General features: G+C 49.6%; 1 protein-coding gene across 5 annotated transcripts in view; it reads left to right on the forward strand.

Annotated features, from left to right (window-relative positions):
- Window positions 1-24,653, forward strand: part of LOC116951005 (uncharacterized) — a 376,180-nt gene extending 351,527 nt beyond the window's left edge. For 4 of the 5 annotated variants that reach the window (XM_076073279.1, XM_076073278.1, XM_076073280.1 and 1 more), the window contains one exon: window positions 18,264-24,653. In XM_076073279.1, coding sequence (XP_075929394.1) covers window positions 18,264-19,073 — 810 coding nt within the window. In that variant the 3' untranslated portion in view covers window positions 19,074-24,653. The remainder of the gene's footprint in view (window positions 1-18,263) is intronic. The other variant, XM_076073281.1, reaches the window with a different exon arrangement.
- Window positions 24,654-24,683: the final 30 nt, after the last annotated feature.

Genomic DNA, 24,683 nt, shown 5'->3' on the forward strand with positions numbered 1-24,683 from the left:
ACTGACCCACACTGACCAGCGACCCGCACAGATCAGCGACCCACACAGACCAGCGACCTGCACAGATCAGCGACCCGCACAGACCAGCGACCCACACTGACCAGCGACCCGCACTGACCAGCGACCCACACTGACAAGTGACCCACACTGACCCACACTGACCAGCGACCCGCACAGATCAGCGACCCACACAGACCAGCGACCTGCACAGACCAGCGACCCACACTGACAAGTGACCCACACTGACCCACACTGACCAGCGACCCGCACAGATCAGCGACCCACACAGACCAGCGACCTGCACAGATCAGCGACCCGCACAGACCAGCGACCCACACTGACCAGCGACCCGCACTGACCAGCGACCCACACTGACCCGCACAGACCAGCGACCCACACTGACCCACACAGACCAGCGACCCGCACTGACAAGTGACCCGCACTGACCAGCGACCCACACTGACCCACACTGACCAGCGACCCACACTGACCCACACAGACCAGCGACCCACACTGACAAGTGACCCACACTGACCAGCGACCCACACTGACCCGCACAGACCAGCGACCCGCACTGACAAGTGACCCGCACTGACCAGCGACCCGCACAGACCAGCGACCCGCACTGACAAGTGACCCACACTGACCAGCGACCCACACTGACCACCGCACCACACTGACCACCGATCCACAACGATCCCTGACCCCCAACCTGCGGTGGATTGGCCAAAGCGGCTGTACGTTCCAAAATTGATTGCCATTGGCTGATGATGACAATGATGATGAATGTTGTAATCATATATCTATCCATAGCATGTACAGCTACACATTTTGCATCTGAGGAAGTGGCTATGTAACTCAAGGGGCTGTTAGCACCGTGTACGAGCACTGATCCATCGCCGCGGAGATCCTGAGTTGATACATCCAGGCAACCACCTGTGATTAAACTCGATTCTTACGTCCCCCACGTTGATGGCCTCAAATAAAATATAGTTTTCACATCGCAAACATTTTTGTCGCCACGAGAGGACAAAAATACGCGATGGGTGACGTTTCCGGCAATTGCCCTTCTTCACGGCACCTCCGATTTGCAAGGTTGGCCGTGTGCGGTGCGAAAGAAGTTCAGCATACATACATACATGCGCACCAGAGAGATGTTAAATCGGCTTCTTGACTTGCGTTTGGACGTATTACGACACTGAGGGCTGAAACTTTGCTTTTAATGCCACGCGCTGGCGGCGGGCTCTTTGCACGGCGCACGGAGAAGGTGTGCCGATGAAGAGGCCCCTTGCAGAGACTTGCGGAGTAGGATGTCACGTGGCGTTATCGTCCGCGGCCATTCCGACGGCCGGACGCGTCGCTTGCGAGGTTCCGAACGGGAACTCCTTCCGTCGCTCTGCGCGACGCCGAGGCTGCGGTGGCGACCGATTAATTGTCGGGCGGGAGGAGGGGCAGAAAGACGGAGGTAGAAAGAGGCTGGATTTCTATCATTCTGTCTGCATTCCGCGGCTGTGTTTGAATAACAAACATTTATACTCCGTAGTTTGTTGTCCTTCCCCCGCATTATCCGATTAGCGCGGTTGGCTACGTACGGCGAGAACAAAGTTCAACGTGCATACGGACAATAAAAGGTACTTGTAATTAGAGTACAACGAGAGAGAAAAAAACCACACACATTTTTGCTGAACGAACGAACCCATATGAACACGGATCGGGAACAAATTTGCCCTCGTCACGAATTCAGGCAGCGCCGCCACTGCGTACGTTTTCACGGTTGCACCGCACGGCTCTCCGACGCGTTTCCATCGTCCGTGCCGCGCGTTGTCCGACGTTTCAAATCCGCGTGCTGGGAGCTTCTTCAGGGGCTCCCACATGCTGGTGGGGTGGGACCGCGAAACGTCGGGCGTCATACCCAAGCAAACCGGAAGGCCACGTCGGAGAGAGCTGAAACGATTACAGATTCTGAAGCACAACAACATTACGGGGTTGGCGGGGGGGGAGGTGTGGAACCACACTGCACAGTCCTCCGATACATTTTCATTTGGTTGGGTAAATAGGATTTTTGTTTTATCGGCATCTGACCTCCCAACAGACCTCCAAGTGTCTGGCACTGTATTTTTTTTTGTTGCCGCCGTGTTCATTTGGGCTCGCCAAACAACGCGGCCCGGTTCCCCGCAGACGACGCTAAAGATTGTGTCAAAATAAAATAGCCGGAGCCGCTGACAAGATAAGCGGACACTCGAGGGCGGAGCGGGTGGGGGGTGAAGCGGGGGACGGGGCGGGGGGCATCCAATCAGACCGCAGCATCGCATTGCACTTCATTCGAACCAGCACGCTGTGATTAATTAAGAATTCCACACCGTTCGTTCAATAACGGTGCCCGGAAAATGGGGGAAATATATGTATTTAATTGGCATCTGCCGTGTGCCTGTGCACTACTGCCGTGACCTATAACGCGGGGAAGAAAAAATTGCGCGGAATTAATTAGCGAGTAGGGGTACAGGTTTAATTTCTTTGTTTTGAAAGCACAGATGTTCAAATTTGCGGTTTAAGAACTGAAAAGGTAAACAACGGCTATCGAAAGATATCTCAAATATCTCTCTATTCGCCTCGGGGGGGGTGGGGGGGTGGAAATCTTGGGCCCTTCTGTTCAATTGAAATGAGGTCTCAGATCAGAAGACAATATCTAGAACGAGGCTGATTAATTTAATTAGGGGGGGGGGGGTGGGGAGGGAAGAGAGTGCGCGAGACTGCTGCACAGCACGTGCGCAGCATGAGCGGGTCGCGGCCGCTCGCTTGTGCACGTGACTGTTTTGAGAATTTCGCCACTCCGGCTCTCGCCCCCCCCTCGCTCGGCACGTCAGGAATTGGGAGCGTCGCTCAATCTCGCTCTCGCATCCTCCCACACGGGACCAGGCGCACGTATGATTATTTAGGCATGAACGTACGCTCTTTAGAGCGATCTTTGTTCGTTCTTCTTACGGTCGGGTGGGTGGGGGGTGGGGGGGGTGGGGGGTCGAATCGCGTCGCAAGGATTAATTTCCGCCAGTCAGCCGAGGATACCTCCTCCGTCATGTGCGGCCCTTAATAGGTGCTCGCTAACAGCACTTTTCTTCCTCAAACATCTGTACGGCGGCTACAGGGGGTCTGAGTGGGGAGTTTGTTGTGGGTGCACGAGCCGTGTGACGGCTTGGTTAAGTCCTCGGACTGCGGATATTTTCTTGTTGCTTCGATAAAGACTCCGAAAATAACAACAACGCTGGCGCAAGCCCGCCCACGGGGGAATAGATAGGGGGGGTGGGGGGGGGGGTTTGAAAATTAACAACCTTTTGAATTAACGCTGACTTCACTTAAATGTGAATTTGTTCTGGATAGTTAAACGGCTATACCAACAGCAGCGGAAGCACAGGAGGCAGCGCAGTGCTCACACTCATGCCTCGCAGCAAAGAAGGGCCTGGGTTTGATTCCCGACCTTGGGCGCCTTTCTGTGCGGAGTTTGTACCTCCTCCCCGTGGTGCACGTGGGTTTCCTCCGGGGTTATCCGCTTTCCTCAAACAGCCAGAATAAAACACGCGTGCAGACACACAACGAGAACGGGTATTGGTTAAACATCCTAATACTGAAAAAATACCTGCAAATTACTCAATCGGCGTTACACAGCAGCAGCAACGTCACCCCCTCCACCCACCTTCTGCGAAAATGCAGCAGGACCCTCCTGAGAAAGAGTCTTGAGACTCGGTGAGGCTTTCCCGGGGAATCGAGCATGGTCATGATGCTGCTTGAGTGCCACTGGGGGATGTCTAAATGTTTTGAATTGAGGGGCCCAATTGTGCGCATGTATGTACGTTGAACTTCTTTCTCACCGCACGTTGGCCAAGCGTGCTAATCGGAGGTGCGGGGGGGGGGGGGGAAGGACAACAAACGAGACGCAAAAAGCACAGAGATTGTTGTTGTTGTGATATAGATATGAGAGCGCTTAGGAGACCGATGTACTGTTTTCAGAATACGGTTATGAGACAGGAGATGTGTTAAGCAGACGAGATCATGTTTACGCTGAAGGGAGATATAAAAGACAGGGCGGAGATCAAATATATATGGGAGACAGGATATACATTCTTCAGCGAGAGACATAATTGGAGACATATTTGACACAAATGTAATTTAGAAGAGGTGCAGTAGATGCTATTTACTGTTCACTACGTTTTATTTTAACAGGCAAGGTCCACTGAGCTACGCAGCTCTTTTTCAGAAGCGACCTGGCCACAAATGATGGCTCAACAAAGCGGCGTATCATGATGAAATTTATAGCAGCCAAATGCTCGAAACGCACATTCATAGAACCCGTAAAAAAAATCCACGCGACCACGGGGAGAAAGACAAGCAAACTCCAAATATCCAGACGTCAGGGTCAGGATCGAACCCACGACCTCCTGTATACCGGGTGAGGTAGTTAACATCTTGCCACCGCGGCGCCCCAAGAAGCTAGAACGAAGGCATGTCTCTGCAATACTTACAAATTATGCAATCTTCCCTCCCTCCCTGGCGCTGACCTTTGCCCCCTCCACGTCGCGTAAGCGCAGAGATCCTCCATTCTCGCCGAGACGGTTCACTTAATTAGCTCACACGTTTCTCCCGTGTGTGAAATAATTAATGACTTTATTATTTCAATTCAAAAGTTCACGGTGTGTCATTTTGTCCTGCTCTCCCATGGCAGGCTTCGAGCGACGCCACGGGACACGGATTAAACGGGGTTTGCGGGGGTCACATTTTGGACCGCGGTGCCCCCCACCCCCCCCCCCGCACCCCCCCCCCCCCGGTTTGGACAGCCGATGAGCGAACAAACGAATCGTCGCGACTTGATGAGTAACGATCGCACGGTCGGGTGAGCGGCGTGCGTGCGTGCCTGCCTGCCTGCCGCGTGAGCGAGCGTGCCTCCGAGGCGCGTTCGTGTCTCGGAGGGCCGCCGACGCCGCCATCTGCGAGCGCTTGCGTAACCTTTTGCGGTAAATGCGTTCGTGCGATCCAATTGTTGCGTGCGTCGCGCTCGTTAGCGCGCCGTCGCCAAGTACGGTTGCAGCTAAGTGGAGGATACGGCCAAGTCAGCGGGGGGGGGTGGATGATGAACGGAGGCTTCTGTGCCCGGGCCAAAAAAACCCGGTAATTTTTGTGATGGTGCCACTCCGTTTGCCGGCGATAGCCGAGTGCAATCCCAGCTCTCGCCCCTTTGCCGGATTGAAGGGAGTGTGTGCGTCGAGTGTGAGGGAGCTCAGGGCCAAGGGAGGCTTGGGGCCCAAACGAACCGGGCCCGCGGCTGCGTTCATCTCTGGCCCGCTGGGGGGACTGCGCTGTGAACGTGACTGACGGCATTCCCCTCGTTGCTCGCGAGGGATACGTTCCGGAGACGCTCGTTAACAGAAAATTTCGTGGAGTTTTTGTTGTTGTTGTGAATTACCCTGAAGACGTGCATAAATAAGCTATTTAATACATGCAAATTATCATAACACGAAAAAATGGTTATAATAAACAGAGTAAAGACAAATACTAATTAAAGTAATAAATAATAATTTTAAAATGGGCTTGCATTACATTATGATGCTGTGCTGTAGCATCATCATCACTTTCTCGCTCATCCCTTTACCTCATCACTTTATCTCTCTCTCTCTCTCTCCGTCTCGATGCAGTCGTGTAGAGTTCCAGATGCAATTCGGGAAATCGCGGAGATGCAAGTTCGTGAATAACGATACCAGTAATCCCACGTGTTGCGGGATTCATCAGCAGCCACAGTAAATCCGCTGCTGGATGAAGGCCTTCCTTCCCAAGCCACCGCCATCTATCGCGATCCTGCGTTGCAACGATTCACCGAGGACCTGCGCAGACCGCCAGCTGATCTTATTGCTCCATCTCATTGTTGGGCGTACACTCAGACTGCCACTTTCATTCTTCTTGACTATTGGCCATCATCACTTTGTGTGACATGCCCTGACCACGGCTACTTACTTTTAACGGTCATCCTGCTTCTGGACTTGGACATAACTAAACTATTAAACTAGAAAAATTAAAGTATTTTGTTATTTTTGCAGGTAAGCCCCACTAAGCTATATCGCTCTTTTTCAGAAGCGACCTGGCCATAACCTGGGTTCACGGCGCAGTGACTCCTATCCACCCCTTATCGGTTTCATGTAATTTAAATATGCTTATTGCTCCACCTATAACTCGAGTTCAAGATGAGCAATAAACCAAAACTCTGAACAAATGTCAGTCACCCATCCCCATATATGCAGATGTATTATTAAATCCCTGTCTCACATTGGCAGTGACGAATGCCAAAGCACGAGGTTTACCTTTGCTTGCCACTCGGGGTCATTAAGGGCACCAAACGTTCACCTTGCCACGTGGTACGATTGGCCACGGTATATTTTATTCACAATACGATATAGTTGAAATCGCGTTAGGACAATTATCAGGATATCAGTTGGCCATGACTTTGTAATCGCACTGAGGTCTTTTATTCATATGATTACTCAAAGGTCAAATAACTGGAGTTTACTCAACATAAGCTGGCCGCCCAGAGACTTTCTCATCATTGCGACTTTGCAATTCGCAGTGCTTAATAATATTCATACAACAAATAGTTACTCATCAAACGGACTGCCACAAAACACGCTTCATGTTCTCTCGTATGGCGTTTGAGAAAATCCACAATCTACCATTTTGTCAGCCGTTCCACGGCATCCAGGGTGGTGGCGGGGTGCAGCAGTCTGGCTTGTTCCACCAGAGCACGTGTGTCTGTATTGGTGAAGTCGTCATCAGTGCCTCGCCAACACAAATGACGCTATCACCACCACGCCATCCGTCAATTACACGAGAAAAATCATTAACAGAGCATTAATTTAATAAGCTTTTTGCTTTTCACGTGCAACTCGCATAGGCATATTTATAATTTTATAAATATTATGTGAAGGCGATACAGTAGCGAAGAGACAAAGTGACCAATTATATTCTCGATGGGACGATATTTTGCTCAACGGACGGTGCGATTATCGCGGCTGTTGCATCGTACGATGTATCGTCGTATTTCAGTGACCCTGCGCGGGGGCCAAAGGAACCACCGAAGCTTGCAGAGTTATCGCTTTACATTTGTCCTGAGCCCGATACCTTGATATCCACACAGCACTGAGATCCTCTTGGTTAGGACAATATCTCCTCGGCTGGCCGTGGAATTACAACTCCGAATTCATAGTGTGCATATGTGTGAGTGCATAGTGACGTAGCGGTTAGGGAGCGGTAGTGTAGCGGTGAGCACCCCGTGCCTCGAACCTGGCAACCCGAGGACGATTCCCGCTCGCGGCCAACACCGGTGACGATTACCTGAACTGGTCTTGGCCCTCCCCTCGATCGACTCAGTCTCAAATAAGTACCTGGTGCGGTGTGTAAACATCGCTACTCGGGAGACAAAGGTGGCCGGGCGTGGTGCTGGCCATCCACACCCTCGTGTGCCGTGCCGGTCTTCAAGAGGTGCTCGCTAACAGCACTTGCCCCTACAGTCTGTTACGATTATACGGAGGATCTTTGTCTTTACGCACAGTAAAGAGAGTTTAAAAAGTGTGTGGATATTTACATTTGTAAATGTCTAGAATTACATTCAATATCTTACCGTTTCGGCTTCTGGTAATATATTACTTTTATATCAAACAGATTAATTCACAGGATCGTGAATGCTAATTTTAGTTTGCTAAATTATTTCGTCCTCGAATATTAACACTGTTAGTACCGTGATGTGCCATTGTATTCATAGATAGACCTGTAATGCAGATTAAATATTGTAAAATGGATATTCTTTTTAATCGAATTTATTGCATTCATTCTTTTTCTCTTCCCCTGTAAACACAAACCGATCATTGCAAAGAGTACAATTATAAAATATTAACCGATAATATACAGCCCTTTGTCAATCCACTGCTGGATGAGTGTCATCTCCATGCCGTGTTGGTCATGTAGGTTGTTTGACCGTACGTCACCATGTCTGTCTGTCCAGATCAGAGAAGTTGGTTCAGATATCACCTACCACTGACGTTCGCCTTGAGATGGCAAATGTACGCGTTTGGCTGCGAGGTGGCTAGAAAGATGGCGCATACAGTGAGGGAAAAAAGTATTTGATCCCCTGCTTATTTTGTACGTTTGCCCACTGACAAAGAAATGATCAGTCTATAATGTTAATGGTAGGTTTATTTTAACAGTGAGAGACAGAATAACAACAAAAACATCCAGAAAAACGCATGTCAAAAATGTTATGAATTGATTTGCATTTTAATGAGGGAAATAAGTATTTGACCCCCTCTCAATCAGAAAGTTTTCTGGCTACCAGGTGTCTTTTATACAGGTAACGAGCTGAGATTAGGAGCACACTCTTAAAGGGAGTGCTCCTAATCTCAGCTTGTTACCTGTATAAAAGGCACCTGGCCACAGAAGCAATCAATCAATCAGATTCCAAACTCTCCACCATGGCCAAGACCAAAGAGCTCTCCAAGGATGTCAGGGACAAGATTGTAGACCTACACAAGGCTGGAATGGGCTACAAGACCATTGCCAAGCAGCTTGGTGAGGTGACAGCAGTTGGTGCGATTCTTCGCAAATGGAAGAAACACAAAATAACTGTAAATCTCCCTCGGCCTGGGGCTCCATGCAAGATCTCACCTAGTGGAGTTGCAATGATCACGAGAACGGTGAGGAATCAGCCCAGAACTACACGGGAGAGGATCTTGTCAATGATCTCAAGGCAGCTGGGACCATAGTCTCCAAGAAAACAATTGGTAACACACTAAGCCGTGAAGGACTGAAATCCTGCAGCGCCCGCAAGGTCCCCCTGCTCAAGAAAGAACATATACATGCCCGTCTGAAGTTTGCCAATGAACATCTGAATGATTCAGAGGACAACTGGATGAAAGTGTTGTGGTCAGATGAGACCGAAATGGAGCTCTTTGGCATCAACTCAACTCGCCGTGTTTGGAGGAGGAATGCTGCCTATGACCCCAAGAACACCATCCCCATCGTCAAACATGGAGGTGGAAACATTATGCTTTGGGGGTGTTTTTCTGCTAAAGGGACAGGACAATTTCACCGCATCAAAGGGACGATGGACGGGGCCATGTACCGTCAAATCTTGGGTGAGAACCTCCTTCCCTCAGCCAGGGCATTGAAAATGGGTCGTGGATGGGTATTCCAGCATAACAATGACCCAAAATACACGGCCAAGGCAACAAAGGAGTGGCTCAAGAAGAAGCACATTATGGTCCTGGAGTGGCCTAGCCAGTCTCCAGACCTTAATCCCATAGAAAATATGTGGAGGGAGCTGAAGGTTCGAGTTGCCAAACGTCAGCCTCGAAACCTTAATGACTTGGAGAAGATCTGCAAAGAGGAGTGGGACAAAATCCTTCCTGAGATGTGTGCAAACCTGGTGGCCAACTACAAGAAACGTCTGACCTCTGTGATTGCCAACAAGGGTTTTGCCACCAAGTATAAGTCATGTTTTGCAGAGGAGTCAAATACTTATTTTCCTCATTAAAATGCTAATCAATTCATAACATTTTTGACATGCGTTTTTTTTTATTTTTTGTTGTTATTCTGTCTCTCACTGTTCAAATAAACCTACCATTAAAATTATACACTCATCATTTCTTTGTCAGTGGGCAAACGTACAAAATTAGCAGGGGTTCAAATACTTTTTTCCCCCTCACTGTAACCTCGATGGATCGTTGAATCAATCCGTGTTGAGCTTTGAACATTACCCCCTCGTATGCATCGATTTTTTTTTCTTCCTGATAACTGAAATTGACCAAAACATTTCAATTTAGGACCTTCCTGAAAATATAAGTAGTCGTGAGACTCAGGATTTTATTTGCCAAATACAAGGTCACGTGGTGCAGCCCTGCAATTTACTGCTGACACCACTGCTGGACAAAGGGCCTCTTGGATTCTGGATGACCTCAAGGGCATTGTTTTTTTCACATGATTATTTTCAAAGGCTGACTTGGTGATAAAAAAAATGTTTTAAGAAGCATGGTAAATTAGTGACAACAAATGAATTGCTGTAAGCAGTAGACCTGAAAACTAGAGAAACGTTCTAAAATATACCTCATTTAAATTGAACACCGATAGCAGTTTCTTCCTGTGCTGACTGATCAACACATTTGTGTTTTTTTCACAGTTCCAAATGATCGTCCATGAACAACAAAACAAGAGCACATCGCAACGAGTGTATTTAATGTTTTTTTTTAAATCGCACGTTTAGGTTGCTCGTTTGGTTAACATGAGGGCACTGAAAGCTGCATTTTGACGTCAAAATTTTGGGAGCGAGTGCCTCAACAAATTCCACCCCCCCCCCTCCCCCCACCGGTTTAATCTCTTTGGAGTAGGCTAATGGAATAGAACAACACACAAAAATGTCACACGCGCATGCGCACGCTGGGAATCAAAATTCGAAATGGACAACATGTTGGCCGTTATGCCTTCATCGTTTCTTGCTGCACGATGCATACAGCTGGCAAATATAAAAAAAAAATGTTACGAAATAATTCACGGGTGAAATGTAATTTTGTCTCCATGTTCAGAGAATGGTGTGTGAATGATTCATTCTTCTCAATTCCACCCTCAAATATTTAGTGTGAATTGAAAGTTAAGCCGTTCATTTTTACACATTCGCATCACTGATTTAAACGGCTCTACATATGGCCATTTTTGGTAGGGGAAAGTACAGGACATGCTTTCCCCCTCGCTAATCCGCAAGTTACAACTTCAGACTTGTTCTGATTTTAATTTGTAAATCGTAATGACTCGTGTACATTACGGCATTGAATTACAATTCCTTATTTTGTTTAAGAAACACTGCCAGCCACTTTTTTCGGCTTTGCATGGGAGTTCACGGGCTTGAGAATTCTGCTCAGAAATCATTATTTTAGCGCGGGACTGGGTGAGCGAGAAATCCGTGCGTGTTTGCTAAACCCATTCACCCCAGGAGCACCACTAAAGTGGTTTTGAAGGTCAAATTTTGTTTGAAAAAAAAAGAAAAGAAACCTTTTTGCCTCGGGCCACTTTCACTCGCTTGATTCAGACAATCTTGGCATAAAAATGAGGAAAGAAAAGGAAAAGGGGGGGCGAAAGCAATTTCGCACGGTGGTAGTGATAACATTCAGTGATTTACGTCGCTGTGAGTAGGGCTTAGAGATTTTGTGACAAGCCGTACATCTTTAATTAACCCTTTGCCGGGGTATATCTGCCGGCTGGGGGTGTCCCCCCCCTCCGTCCTCTGCACGGGGTGGGGGGGGGGGGTAAAGGTGCAGCCCCGCAAATGCCAGCGGGCAAAAGTGGGGCTTGGCTTGAGCAAGGTCAAAGGTCAAAGAGAGCCTTTCCCGAGGTGGGGCGTTTTTCGTGCCTCCTCTTTCATTACTGGCCAGACAACGTGGGACAGGTGGGAGCGTACCCACGCTTTGCCCCACCCACGCCCTGCACCCCGATCGACGTCACGGTGGTTGCCACCCGTTGACGCTGCCGGGTGAACCGAGGTGGTGGGGGTGGAGGTGAGGGGTGGGGGGACGTGGGGAATGGAAAAACTTTGCAAAAGCAGATTGTTGCAGCTGGCTCTTGCGCCAGGGGTTGGGATTGAACCTTCGACCCCTGGTTTGCAATTCCACGGCGCGGACCATCGCCCCGCAGCAGCGCCATCGCATAGAGCGCCTCGAGAAAATCGGGTGGGGTTGGGGGGGGGGGAGACGGTGGGGGGAGGGGATTGGGTGGGGGGGTCAGTGAGCTTTTGTGTCACATAAACCCAAGGTTTCTCTGGACAGAGGGAAAAGGATGGACAGTTTGAAGTGCCGTATCAGTATCGAGAGCACGCTGCGCCGAATCGCTGTGATGCGTGTGATTGTTGTGCCGTTTGATGGAACCTATCAAATGCCCTCCTTTGGGCCGCGCTGTTTCAGTGCCACTGATTTGCGTGGAGATACGAACTCCCGTGTGAGAGCCACGAAGCCACGAAGGCCGGAATCTGCCCCCCGCTCCCCCACCCCCCCGTAAGCGCAGTATAAATAAAAATTGATTCTGACTTGCAGCGGCTTTTGGCTAGCCGTCGAACAAAGACAGTCGCTGCATCGCATGCTTTCGGATGTGCTTCTGCGGCCGTCTGGAACGCTCTTCCGATATTGGGAAGCCACTGGAGCTATGCACTTTTAAATCATCTAGATTTAAAACTCATTTCCTTAAAATTGCTTCTTGTGTTTAGTTCGTTGTCCTTCCCCCGCACCTTTGATTAGCACGGTTGGCTACGCACGGTGCGAATGACGTTCAACATACATCCTGACTTCTTTCACAACTCCTGTCCACTCGACGGAGCATTCCGTTCAGTGGACCCGTCCACCCGCTGGCATCTGGCTCCCTTCTCATGGATTCTTCTGTCCCCCATCGGCACCAGGAGACGTGGGAACGCACATTTCATTTGTTAGTGATTAAACTTCCACCCAGTCATTGAGAATCAGAATATGTATTTGTACAGGAGGAATCCTATGGGCTATCAAGCTCTTTTTCACAGATGTCCAGTAGGGGCAGGTAAGAACGTCGCAAAAAATAAAACATGATAGTCGTGCAAAGTACAAGAAAGGTCAACAAATCACCCAAACACAAACAAATAAAACCATCCCCATCCTACCAGGAAAAGCCCACTGAGTTACCAACTTATTTTTCAGAAGCAACCTGGCCACCGATAATAGCTCAACTAAGTTGGCCCATCATTTGGATACTTATAGCACAAAAATAATTTTAAATAACCTCAATGCATCGGAGAAGATGAGATTGGAACAGTGCCCACCGGGTGTGCTGCTTGCACACAGCAGGAAAGTCGAGTGCCTCCCGCCATGCGATTGTCTTTAAGCCACCCGGCCAAACGACAACTCGGCCACGTGTTCAGCTCTTTTTGGCAAGGCTGGCGGCTTCGACGAGGCTGAGGGCCATCGTACATGCAATGCGGTGGTCACATGACAGGTGGTACGCAAGGCATGATGGGAGCCGTGCCTTCCTGCTGTCTCTGAGCAGCAGCAAACACCCCCGTGGGTTGTCAAATGCCGTCGGTCACTTTACATGCGTACGTTTTAGATTAGCCGCTTTTATTTTTCGGCGAGTTACCCTTGTGTTTTGAATGGGCCTTTAAAGATCATCCGGTTGAGGGCTATATGGGTAATTATTGTTATTATTGAGTTACATCTCTTCTCCGTGAGCAGGTATTCTCACATGCCCTGCTGCAATTTTGTGGTAAATTATGACCATGTCGAGGGAAGGATGTGAACGATTGGAATTAATTTCATCGTCAGACGGAGAAAGTGACGACATAAAACAGAGAAGCAACGTAGAGATTGAAAGGTTAGGGCATGCAGAAGACTCTAATTGCTGGAATTTTCCTCATAATTTTAATCCAACATCATGTCATGGGAAAAAATATTTTTCATTTTGGAACTCTTGCAGCTAGCAGTGCACCCACCCTGTTACCAACCCGTTACAGAGATTGCTACCAAAATATGATATTACAGAACTACTTTCTTCAATCCACAATCGGACCACACTTTTTATATGCCCAGCAAAGAGTGTTCGTCATGCTAATCAAACCAAAATGTTAATATCTCAAGAGCTGGCATCTTCCAAGGTGAACAACCAAATGTCACATCGCGTACATTGTAACTGCTATTAGAGAGCACAATGTACGACGCCGTACATCCATTTTCACGTCAACTGAGTTGCGTCAAAATTTAATGTGTAATTTCTTAAACGCGGTCACTCGAGACCGGGCTGCGCCCATCAGCTCTCGCTACACTTGAAGGGCTTCGCTTAATCACGGGTGGCCCAAATCCCAGATTCATCAAACCTCCTCCTCATGTTAGCGGTGGCGGCTACGCATCTCTGACACCGCTCTACAGCACCCCCCCACCTACCCATCGGAGCCAACCGGAGAAACTTCCCCGCACAAAGCACTCTTTACATCGGACTTCATCGTCACAGTCGCACAGCGTTCAGTCGCTTTCAGACCCCTACACATGTATGTACAGTAAAACCTTGGATTGCGAGTAACTTGGTCTGCGAGTGTTTTGCAAGACGAGCAAAAAATTTAAATAAGTATTAATTTGATAAACGAGCGAGGTCTTGCAATACGAGTAGCACGTATACGCTTTGTCTGCCGAGCGTCACGTGATCAACAACTGATATACGAGTGCTTTGATATACGAGTGCTTTGGATTACAACACGTTTCCGGAACGAATTATGCTCGCAATCCAAGGTTTTACTGTACGTTGAACTTCTTTCGCGCCGTATGTAGCCAACTGTGCTAATCGAAGGTGCGGGGAAAGGACAACAAACTAAACACAAAAAGCAGTTCCAAATAATTTTTGTGTCACATTTACGCCACGTGGTATACCGTTGCGAAACCAACCACTCTGATGTGTACCGCAGAGTGACACTCATCCTTCACACGCTATCTACGACAATCGCGTAATTTCACTCGGGATTCCCACATTCAACTCCTAAACAAAACACACACACACACACGTGGTACGCCGTGGAGATGTGTTTAAAAACCTAAGATCAAACTGGATTCATGAGCGTGTGACTGAAGTTATGTATGTGTGTTGAACTTCTTTCGCACCGTACGTAGTCAACCGGAGTTGCGGTGGAAGGACAGCAAACCAAACACAAAAAGCAGTTCTACTGAAATGAGTTTTTCAGTGTAGATTTCAAAGTGCGTGGCTCTCAGTGGCGTCCTCATATCAGAAGGAAGGAACGTTCCAGACGCCCGCAGAAGCGCATCCGAAAGGCTCGACCGCTAAGCTCGCCCATCCCATCTTTCTCTTCGCCGTTTCATATTTATGCCGCGGAATCTCCATAAGACCCCCTGCCTCCGGGATCTTCACGAGCCTGGCGCTTGTCAGTAACGGGGGTGTCGCAGACGGCGATCGAGCAGACGGGGCAGTGTGCGAGCGGCCGAATGTTGGTCTCGTTTAGCTTTTTTTTTTTACGTATTTTAAGCCTTCGTTTAAAACATCTCCCCCAGGGGAACATTTTAAAGGATAAATTTTACTCACTCTCTTAATGTTTTTTTTTTTTAAAGCAGCTATGGAAATTATGGTGATGGCAATTTATTTATTTGTACCTGCACCAGCGATGAGTATGCGATGTAATTTTTCAGATTTTTTTTGTTCAAAGGGCGGTTTGCTCTCTCTCTCTCTCTTTCATGATGCTTTCATGCATGTAGCTGATGGAATGGTAATAATGCCTGTAAATGATTAACTTGTCATGGTTTCCGGACAAACCCATAAATATAATCTACCATGTATATAATCTCGGGTATCTTAGAGCTCTCTTCACTTGATACAGCAATTTTTGCTGTGACGGTTTCCACCTGAAGACTGAATCTTGGTGTTGCCTCCGAAACGTCGTGATTTATTTTATTTTACCTACGTGACTTTACCGAAAAAACCAAAGAGTATGAATCCTTGCAGTCACGAAAGCTTCAAAGCTAGAATTCATACTCACAACATTTGATTTTTGATTGCAGCCTTATGGATATATACAAATGATGCAATGTGGGATATACCCTAACATCTGCAAATTAACTTACCACCTAATGATGCTTTAGATCGACTCGAGTAAATCGTGAAAGGTAATGACCATCATGATGATCCAAGTATAAACATAAATTACATTATGCTTTTGATTTAAACAGATTGCTCTCACCAATGCTATTTAAGTGAGAGGGTGTATTGATGCAAGTGGTTCGCGTACTGCACTGTGAACCCAGTGAACTTGGTTTGATTCGCATCCATGGCAAACGTCACACTACCGACTGATATCGGAACTGGTCCTGGGACCTCCCTTCAACCCAGAATGACCAAAAGCGCTTGAGAAAAGTGAATATTTACTTACTTTGGATGGTCCTGAGTCAAGCATGTTTATTGTTGTTAAGAATATGAAATTCTCAAACATGTTGTTTTTATTGCACTACTATAAATGGATAAAACAAATAAATAAAAAGGCCTTTTGTCAATCCACTGCTGGATGAAGACCTCCTCACAACATGTCTCTCAGAGGGCAGTGCAGAAAAACCCATCGTTGTACTGTACTCTGCTTTGCTTTCTATGCCTTCACATCCACAATTCCCACTGTCACCAAGTTCGCCAGTTCTGGGCCCCTTCCCCCGTGCACCAACCCTCACCAAACCAGCGTGGTGAAGTACGCTCAAACAGCCCCCTCCCCTGCGACGCGGACTGACATGTAGGGGCCCTCATCCAGCAGTGGATGTACACGGCTAAGATGGCACATCCGTGGCCCGGGCAGATAGCCCGTAGGAAGTGTCCACTGCACATCTCGTTATTTGTTTCCACGTTCCTCTGTCTTGCGCCGGGTATGGCTCAAGTGTTGGCAACGATCTCTTCTTGTGTCGTAGTCAAGCCATTCTCTGTTAGGTCCTCCTCTTTTTTCGGCCCCTTACGTTTTTCCCCGTACACAAGACACTTTTAATCACCCTGCCGTTGTCCATCATACACACGTGTCCAAGTAGTGCACAGTTTCCTTCTCGTCACTGCCCGCATTGTCATCGTCGCCGTCACCATCAGTTTGTCTTCTTCCGTGTGCAACCTTTTTCTTACTTCCAGCCGCTCTGCGGGATTAAAACCCGTGGGAGTTATCTCCCCGTGGCGGAATCGATGCGCCAGCGCACGCGGCCGGCGCAGTAATCTCGGGGGCTGGTGCGACTGCACCTCGGATCACGGTGTTTGGGATGGGCTATCGATACGCTTTGTGCCTTCCCGGCCAATTTTATCCCCCGACTTAGGCTTTTTTTATTGCAGCTGGTAAGGCCCCATTGAGCTAAACAGCTCTTTTACAAGGGCGGCGACCGCAGCCCGGTTTTTGGCGGCAGTAGGGAGGGAGTTACCGGACATCGCGTTTAGAAAGAGTTACACGGAGACCCGTGGAGACCCGTAAAAGTACACGGAGACTGATAGAGTTACGCATAGACTCATCGACTCGGACTTCATTATTTCGGCCGGTAAGGCCACTGTTGAGCCCAGCAGCGCTGCCGCAACGACGGCAGCCCAGGACCCGTCGGCAGGTTTGGAGGTCCACGTGACGAAAAGGTAACGAAAGCGAAAAAACGACAGATTATTTTCACGGCGTACAAACTCGAGATAGTTATTCGAGTGCGGAGGAACGTGGAAGGGCGCCACCGCTGCCATCTTGGCCAGCGCCCGAGGACGTTGCTTACACGCAAAGCGGGGGACCTGCTGCGCGCCTTTTTCGTCCTCACTTTGTAAATATGATTTGCGGATGCTGATAAAAGGGGATAAAGATAATTAGTTTGTTTTTTTTTACTCCGGTGCCGTTCGTTCGCTGCGTCGGCATTGTCAGATTTACGCGCTTGCTTTCTCTTAGGGCCCGGTTTGTTTTCCCTCCGTTGCGCTTTTATCAGATAAGCAGGAGCCGGGATTGCGTGCAGTGTTCATCGTCCCGAATTGAGACCGGTGTGTCCGCACGTCTGCATCTTTTTTTTTGTTTCGGCGGTAACTCACGATGTTCCGTTTCGGCGTGTTTATCGTCCGCTGTTTTGTTTCGCTCTTTCTCCACTCTCGTTGTGGGAAAGTGCAAGTCAAAGGTGTGGTCTGGGTCTACCAGTACGAGAGTTACGTTGTTATTTTTTTTTACGATGTGCTTAACTTTCCAATACTTTGTACTCCAATCATGTTTTTGTACTGTTTGTTGTTGTAACTTTCTGACCTGCCCCAGCTGGACATCTGTGAAGAAGAGTTTTAATGCTCACCGGATTCCTCCAGGATTATTAAAAGAGTCTGATTCTGATTACGTTTAATAAAACAGGCACGCGAACTTGTTACGGGAAAGGGTCAATGTTGAAATCGAATCGTGACAGGTCAACGTGACGGCGCGGGCTGCGACACGGCCCAGTGGTAGCACGTCCACCGATTGTTGTTGCACAGGTTCGTGGTTCGAATCCAGCGGCCGCGCTGATTAACACTGCGGGCGTATTAACCGTGCAAATTCGCGCCGTCTGCTTTACAGTCGACTTTGAAGATCCCGTGACACCATTCGCACAGCCACATTCCGTGATAAAAGATGATCTTGTCTGGTGCGTGTCCAACTCATGTGTTCTGTTTTCTCTCTTTTCGCTTTGTGACTTCTCACAAACTTCCCTGCACGCACGCGCATGGACGCCCCGCAGCTCAAACCATCGCCTCCTCCCAGTGCTCAGGGCAGCAGCGCGACTGGAAATCCGCAAAGGCCGGCGCTCACCGGGGACCCCAGTGACGCCAACGGTGCCGCCCCGCCCCGCGCCGCCGAGGGCGCCCGGGAGGCCGCTTGCCGCGAGGACGAGCCGAGCGCCCTCCTCAGCGCCAAGCTGCGCATCGACGGGGGCGACGGCGTTGGCGACGCGCCCCCCGTCGCCGGCCGCCCCTCGGGCCGCTTCACGGTCGCGCAGCACCGCGCGTGCCGGCCGCCCTGGCCGCAGCACGGCCACCGGGGCCACGGGCACGCGCGGGCTCCCCCCGGACCGCCGCCCGTCGACGAACCCCGGGCGCCGTTCGTCTCCGGGGACGAGCGGCCCCGACGCGGGGACCCCCCCGACGCCGCCGCGCCGTCCGTGGCCGTGCGGCCGAGGCCGCTCGCGTGGGACGCGCCCGGGGTCCCGCCCGGGGTGGCGGGGGCCCTCCCCGGTCACCCCGCCGCGCCGGTCGCCGCGATCCCCGGTCGGCAGACGCACCGCCCGGCGGCGCTCGCGGGCGAGCGCGGGCCGCCCCCGGGGCCGCCCGGCACGCGGGAGGATGCCGGGGCTTTCCCGGCCGCCCCCGGGGCGCCGGGCGGCGCGTGGGGCCAGCACGCGGTGCCGTCGGCGGGCGCCGGCCGCGGCGACGCGGAGACGCACCGGGGGGCGGAGGGCAGCGCGCGACCGGGGCCCGTGCCGGGGCCCGTGCCCCGGCACGGGCGGAGAGCCACCGGGCCCCAGTCGCGGCTGCCGAAGCCGCGGTCGTGAGCGGGGCGACCGTTTGAATTCGTAAACGAGAGGGGGATAGAGCCGGAACAGTGCCCCCCCCCCCCACCAATCGTCAGATGGCGCCGCGTTCCCTGCCCCCCGCCCCACTTCGTCCCCCCTTTGCTTTGTAATCCGCTCATATTAGCGCAGCACGCATGGCTTAATGTAAAATGCGTTTGGGTTGAGCGGATACAAATGAATGGGAGATTTTACATTAGCGGGCTCTGCGTAATTTAACCCCACTCTAACCCGCACAATTAGCTAGACGCTGCAGGCGGGAGCCTGCTTTTTAATGACGCCTCTTTGGTTTTTCCCAATTAAGTGATCTGAGTGGATGTGGTGATAATTGGCCAAAATATGGAGTCGACCAATTTCACAAGGAGGACTGAAAATAGATGTAACGGAACACTTGAAAATGTTTAGTGCGGTTAATTTCATTCGTATCTTACAAACTGTTTGCTTCGAGATATAATATACATTCTTATTGCTGTAAGTTAATTAAATGAAAATACTTACGAGTTATGGCTGCGCTTTAGAATAAAAAAAATTTGATGTATTTAATTACGTAATAATTTAACACGTGCATGCGGTGCTGTTCATTGTATACTCGCAGCAGCATTACCTCTTGGACACTGGATAAGAATGTATTGCCAACAATTAAGGCCCGGCAAGCATTGGCAGAGAGGTGGGGAGGGCAGAGAAACGAGTTCGGGAAGCGTGTGCAATCAACAGAGGAAATGAATGCAATGTCGCTGGTAAGGTTCCGTGGGTGGGTGTTTTACTGGGCGCCTCCCCTGTTGTCCGTCTGCAGTGTGTGCTCAGAGAGGGAGCTGACGGAGAAAAGATGGAATTGGGCACTCCACGATTTGTCGTGTGTGTCTGTGCGTGTGTGTGTGTGTGCGTGGGGAGCGGTGGGTGTAGTGGTTAGTACGCTGTGCTACGAATCCGGCGGCCTGAGTTAGATTCCCGCTCACGGCTGACACCAGTGCTGATTATCTGATCCGGTCCTGGGCCTCCCCTAGGTCGACTCAACCCTCAAATGAGTACCTGGTGCGTTGTGAAAACATCACCACTGGGGAGACAAAGGCGGCCGGGCGTGGTGCTGGCAACCCACCCCCTCGTGTGCCGTGCCGCCCTTCATAGCTACTCGCTAACGGCACTTGCTCCTACAGTTTGTTAAGGCTATACGGGGGGTCGTTGTCTTTGTTGCGTGGGTGTGTGTGTAGTTGCAAGCGTGTGTGCGACGAATCCGAAAATACTCACGTTTGATTCCGGGCCACGGCTAAGATCAGTGTAGAAGAGACATCTGAACCAGACCTTGGGTCTCTTCTCGGGATGGTCTCGGCTTCAAATGAGTACCTGGTGCGGTGTGTAAGCTTCAGCACTGGGGAGTTTAAGGTGGCTGGGCATGGTGCCTGCAACACCGCCCCCTTGGTATGCTGCACCGGTCTCAGTAAGTGCTCGCTAACAACACTTGCCCCCAGCGATCTATTTTGCCGTACGGGGATGGTCGCACCGTTGTGTGTATGGCCCACACAGCTGATATGCTGAAAGTGCAGCTTGTCTCCGTTTGTTTAGCTCGTATCGCTGAAGTGATGGAGCTGTGCTTTTTGCCAACAGTCGCCACTCAACTCTGCGATAGTGAACCAGCCCGTGCCAAGCAATTCATAGCAATGTGTCACTTGGACGGATGGAATTGTAAAATTATGCACTGACGGTTGGACAGACGGACCGGCAGACGGACAGATGGCTATATTGGACAGACAGACGTTGCCGTGCCACCAATGTTCACGATCGTCCCAAGTTTTTTTTTGGTTGTTGTGATTCCCCATTGCCAACGTACCTGCCAGCCATTCGGAACGCGAATAGCGCTCCACTATTTCATCCCCAATTGTTACCCGGACGTACGGCGCTAATCATTATTAACACGTTATAATGTGCGCGTACAAAAAAACAAAGTTCAGGTCAAGAGGTCACCGTTGCCATTGATGGCACCACAGCTCTCACGTCACTTCGTTATTTCAGAGTGGACACTTGACATTTGAGGCCTCGAGGTGTCACGCGGCCAACACGGCCTTCAAGGGCCCCTCATGCAGTCTCATTACCACCACCGGCACCGCCACCAACTTGCCTGCAGATCATCAGCCCGGTTGTCAACCTCACTGACAAAGGGGAAACGACCTGAAGGCGAACCACGGTGTTGATGCTGAGAGGGTACGTCTTGGAAGGCGGGTGGTGACGTTTCCACTCCGTGGCTTCTACGAGAATAAATGAGAATCAGAGGTTTTGTTTCCGGCAAGTAAAGCGCTTTGAGCCTAGACGCTCTCTTTCGAGGGCGACTCAGCCGGCAGACATCAAAGCAATGAAGCGATGGCGAGGTGTTGTGACGGCAGCGTCATTGACCGCAATGACCTACTGACCTTCCCTAACTCTAACGATCTCACCATCACCAGCATCTGACGTTCGGTGTTCCCTCTGCGTGCCACTCCAATGTCCATAAGGGGTTGCTTGCCCTCCACCACCCTGCACACGTGTCCCACCCATCACAACCTCGTCTTGTTTACAGCTCCAGCCCTTTCGTTGCCACGTTCTTTTTTTAACCGTAACACTGTATTACGAACTGTAATCCTGATATGATGTGGTGATAGTGTTTAAGTGGACGAATACATAAGAATCCGCATATAAGCACACCGTGTCTAAGCACAGCTCTGATGTACAGTGAGGGAAAAAAGTATTTGATCCTCTGCTGATGTTGTACGTTTGCCCACTGACAAAGAAATTATCTGTCTATAATTTTAATGGTAGGTTTATTTGAACAGTGAGAGACGGAATAACAACAAAAAATCCAGAAAAACGCATGTTTTAATGAGGGAAATGAGTATTTGACCCCTCTGCAAAACATGACTTAGTACTTGGTGGCAAAACCCTTGTTGGCAATCACAGAGGTCAGACGTTTCTTGTAGTTGGCCACCAGGTTTTCACACATCTCAGGAGGGATTTTGTCCCACTCCTCTTTGCAGATCTTCTCCAAGTCAAGGTTTCGAGGATGACGTTTGGCAACTCGAACCTTCACCTCCCTCCACAGATTTTCTATGAGATTAAGGTCTGGAGACTGGCTAGGCCACTCCAGGACCTTAATGTGCTTCTTCTTGAGCCACTCCTTTGTTGCATTGGCCGTGTGTTTTGGGTCAATGTCATGCTGGAATACCCATCCACGACCCATTTTCAATGCCCTGGCTGAGGGAAGGAGGTTCTCACCCAAGATTTGACGGTACATGGCCCCGTCCATCGTCCCTTTGATGCGATGAAGTTGTCCTGTCCCCTTAGCAGAAAAACACCCCCAAAGCATAATGTTTCCACCTCGATGTTTGACGGTGGGGATGGCGTTCTTGGGGTCATAGGCAGCATTCCTCCTCCTCCAAACACGGCGAGTTGAGTTGATGCCAAAGAGCTCCATTTTGGTCTCATCTGACCACAACACTTTCACCCAGTTGTCCTCTGAATCATTCAGATGTTCATTGGCAAACTTCAGATGGGCATGTATATATGTGCTTTTTTGAGCAGGGGGACCTTGCGGGCGCTGCAGGATTTCAGTCCTTCACGGCTTAGTGTGTTACCAATTGTTTTCTTGGTGACTATGGTCCCAGCTGCCTTGAGATCATTGACAAGATCCTCCCGTGTAGTTCTGGGCTGATTCCTCACCGTTCTCGTGATCATTGCAACTCCACGAGGTGAGATCTTGCATGGAGCCCCAGGCCGAGGGAGATTTACAGTTATTTTGTGTTTCTTCCTTTTGCGAAGAATCGCACCAACTGCTGTCACCTCACCAAGCTGCTTGGCAATGGTCTTGTAGCCCATTCCAGCCTTGTGTAGGTCTACAATCTTGTCCCTGACATCCTTGGAGAGCTCTTTGGTCTTGGCCATGGTGGAGAGTTTGGTATCTGATTGATTGATTGCTTCTGTGGACAGGTGACTTATAGAGGTAACAAGCTGAGATTAGAGCAGTCCCTTTAAGAGTGTGCTCCTAATCTCAGCTCGTTACCTGTATAAAAGACACCTGGAAGCCAGAAATCTTTCTGATTGAGAGGGGGTCAAATACTTATTTCCCTCATTGAAATGCAAACAAATTTATAACATTTTTGACATGCGTTTTTCTGGATTTTGTTGTTATTGTGTCTCTCACTGTTCAAATTATCCTACCATTAAAATTATAGACTGATCATTTCTTTGTCAGTGGGCAAACGTACAAAATCAGCAGGGGATCAAATACTTTTTTCCCTCACTGTGAGAGGCCTAAGTGGCCTCTCTATGCACCGTGAAGAAGGGTAATTACCTTAAACGTCGCCTGTTATATACTTGTTCTTTTTCAAGAGATAACTATTTGCTGTTTGTGCTAATGCACCACTGCCAATGCAGTATCGCCAAATAAATCGATATGGGCAACACGTGCTTAACATTATACTGATGATGGTGAAGGGTAACTTCTGATACAAGCACGCTACTTCGGATATAAGCACACTGCTGGCCTTGTTCCCAAGGGGTGCACTATATATCCAGCTTCCACAATTCATGTTTGTTGGTTTGTTTTTTACAACTTTTCTTGGTAATAAATAGGAGTAAAACGGGAGGGCGGTGAGCGGATGGATACAATATCAAGTCGGGGTGCAAGGGCGGAGCGCGTGGCTGGAAGATGGGGGGGGGGGAGTCCCACACTTTGTTCACAAGGGGAGAATGCGCCTCAAAAGAATAGAGCGGGGTGGGGGGGGTAAACATCCAGCCGTGTACTTTTTTGACACGGATAGATCAAGAGAAAGAGAGAGAGAAAGAGAGAGAGAGAAACACCACGGCGGTGCGACATTGTGGACGATGCCTTCCCGTCGCCGTGACGGCGTGGAGTGGTCGCGGTGGCCGCGTGCGTGCGGGGCTACGCGGTCGATGTTCGTCGGAAACTGAAACGGCGGCGATCGACGATGCCTCGCCGTGCTCGTGTGCAGGCACAGGTTGGCACGCTGAGCGACCGAGAGACCGAGAGAGACGGGAAGGAAATGCGTTTGGGTCTTTGTTGTTGTCGTTATTGTTATTTGTTTACGCTCTTCTATGAAACTGAGTGCAATGCAAACTTCCACCCGGGACTCCTGCGATTCTCGCCGAATATGTTCCGGCTCGCTGAGATAGACCGCAGTGGATGATGACACGTGATTTGGACCCACAGCCATAGCGAGGTGGATATACTGGATGTGGTTGCGCCGGATGCAGGGATATTTTCCGGAACGCCGACCCAGAGAAAATGAATCCCTGCCTATATTCATTGTTATTATCCGTTGATATTTTTTTCTGTTGAGAAAAGTGATTTCCAGCTGTCAGATGAAACAGGTGTTCGGTATAATGTCCTTCCAACCCCATTAGCATTACTCATTTGGTCTCAAAAGCATGAACTCTCACGTCTGATATTCTATTTTGTACAATTGTGACTTTTACTCTACGATCCACATTTAATTTCAGCTTCCTCCACTTGTGTTTTTATGCCAAACCATTGTCTCGTCACACTTGGGTAACAATAAAATAAAAAGTTGTTTACCACCCTTTGTCAATTCATTGTTGAACGAAGCT

This window comes from Petromyzon marinus, chromosome 41 (assembly GCF_048934315.1).
Source record: "Petromyzon marinus isolate PM22_M1 ecotype Great Lakes invasive population chromosome 41, UKy_Petmar_22M1.pri1.0, whole genome shotgun sequence".
In the NCBI taxonomy this organism is placed as follows: Eukaryota; Metazoa; Chordata; class Hyperoartia; order Petromyzontiformes; family Petromyzontidae; genus Petromyzon; species Petromyzon marinus.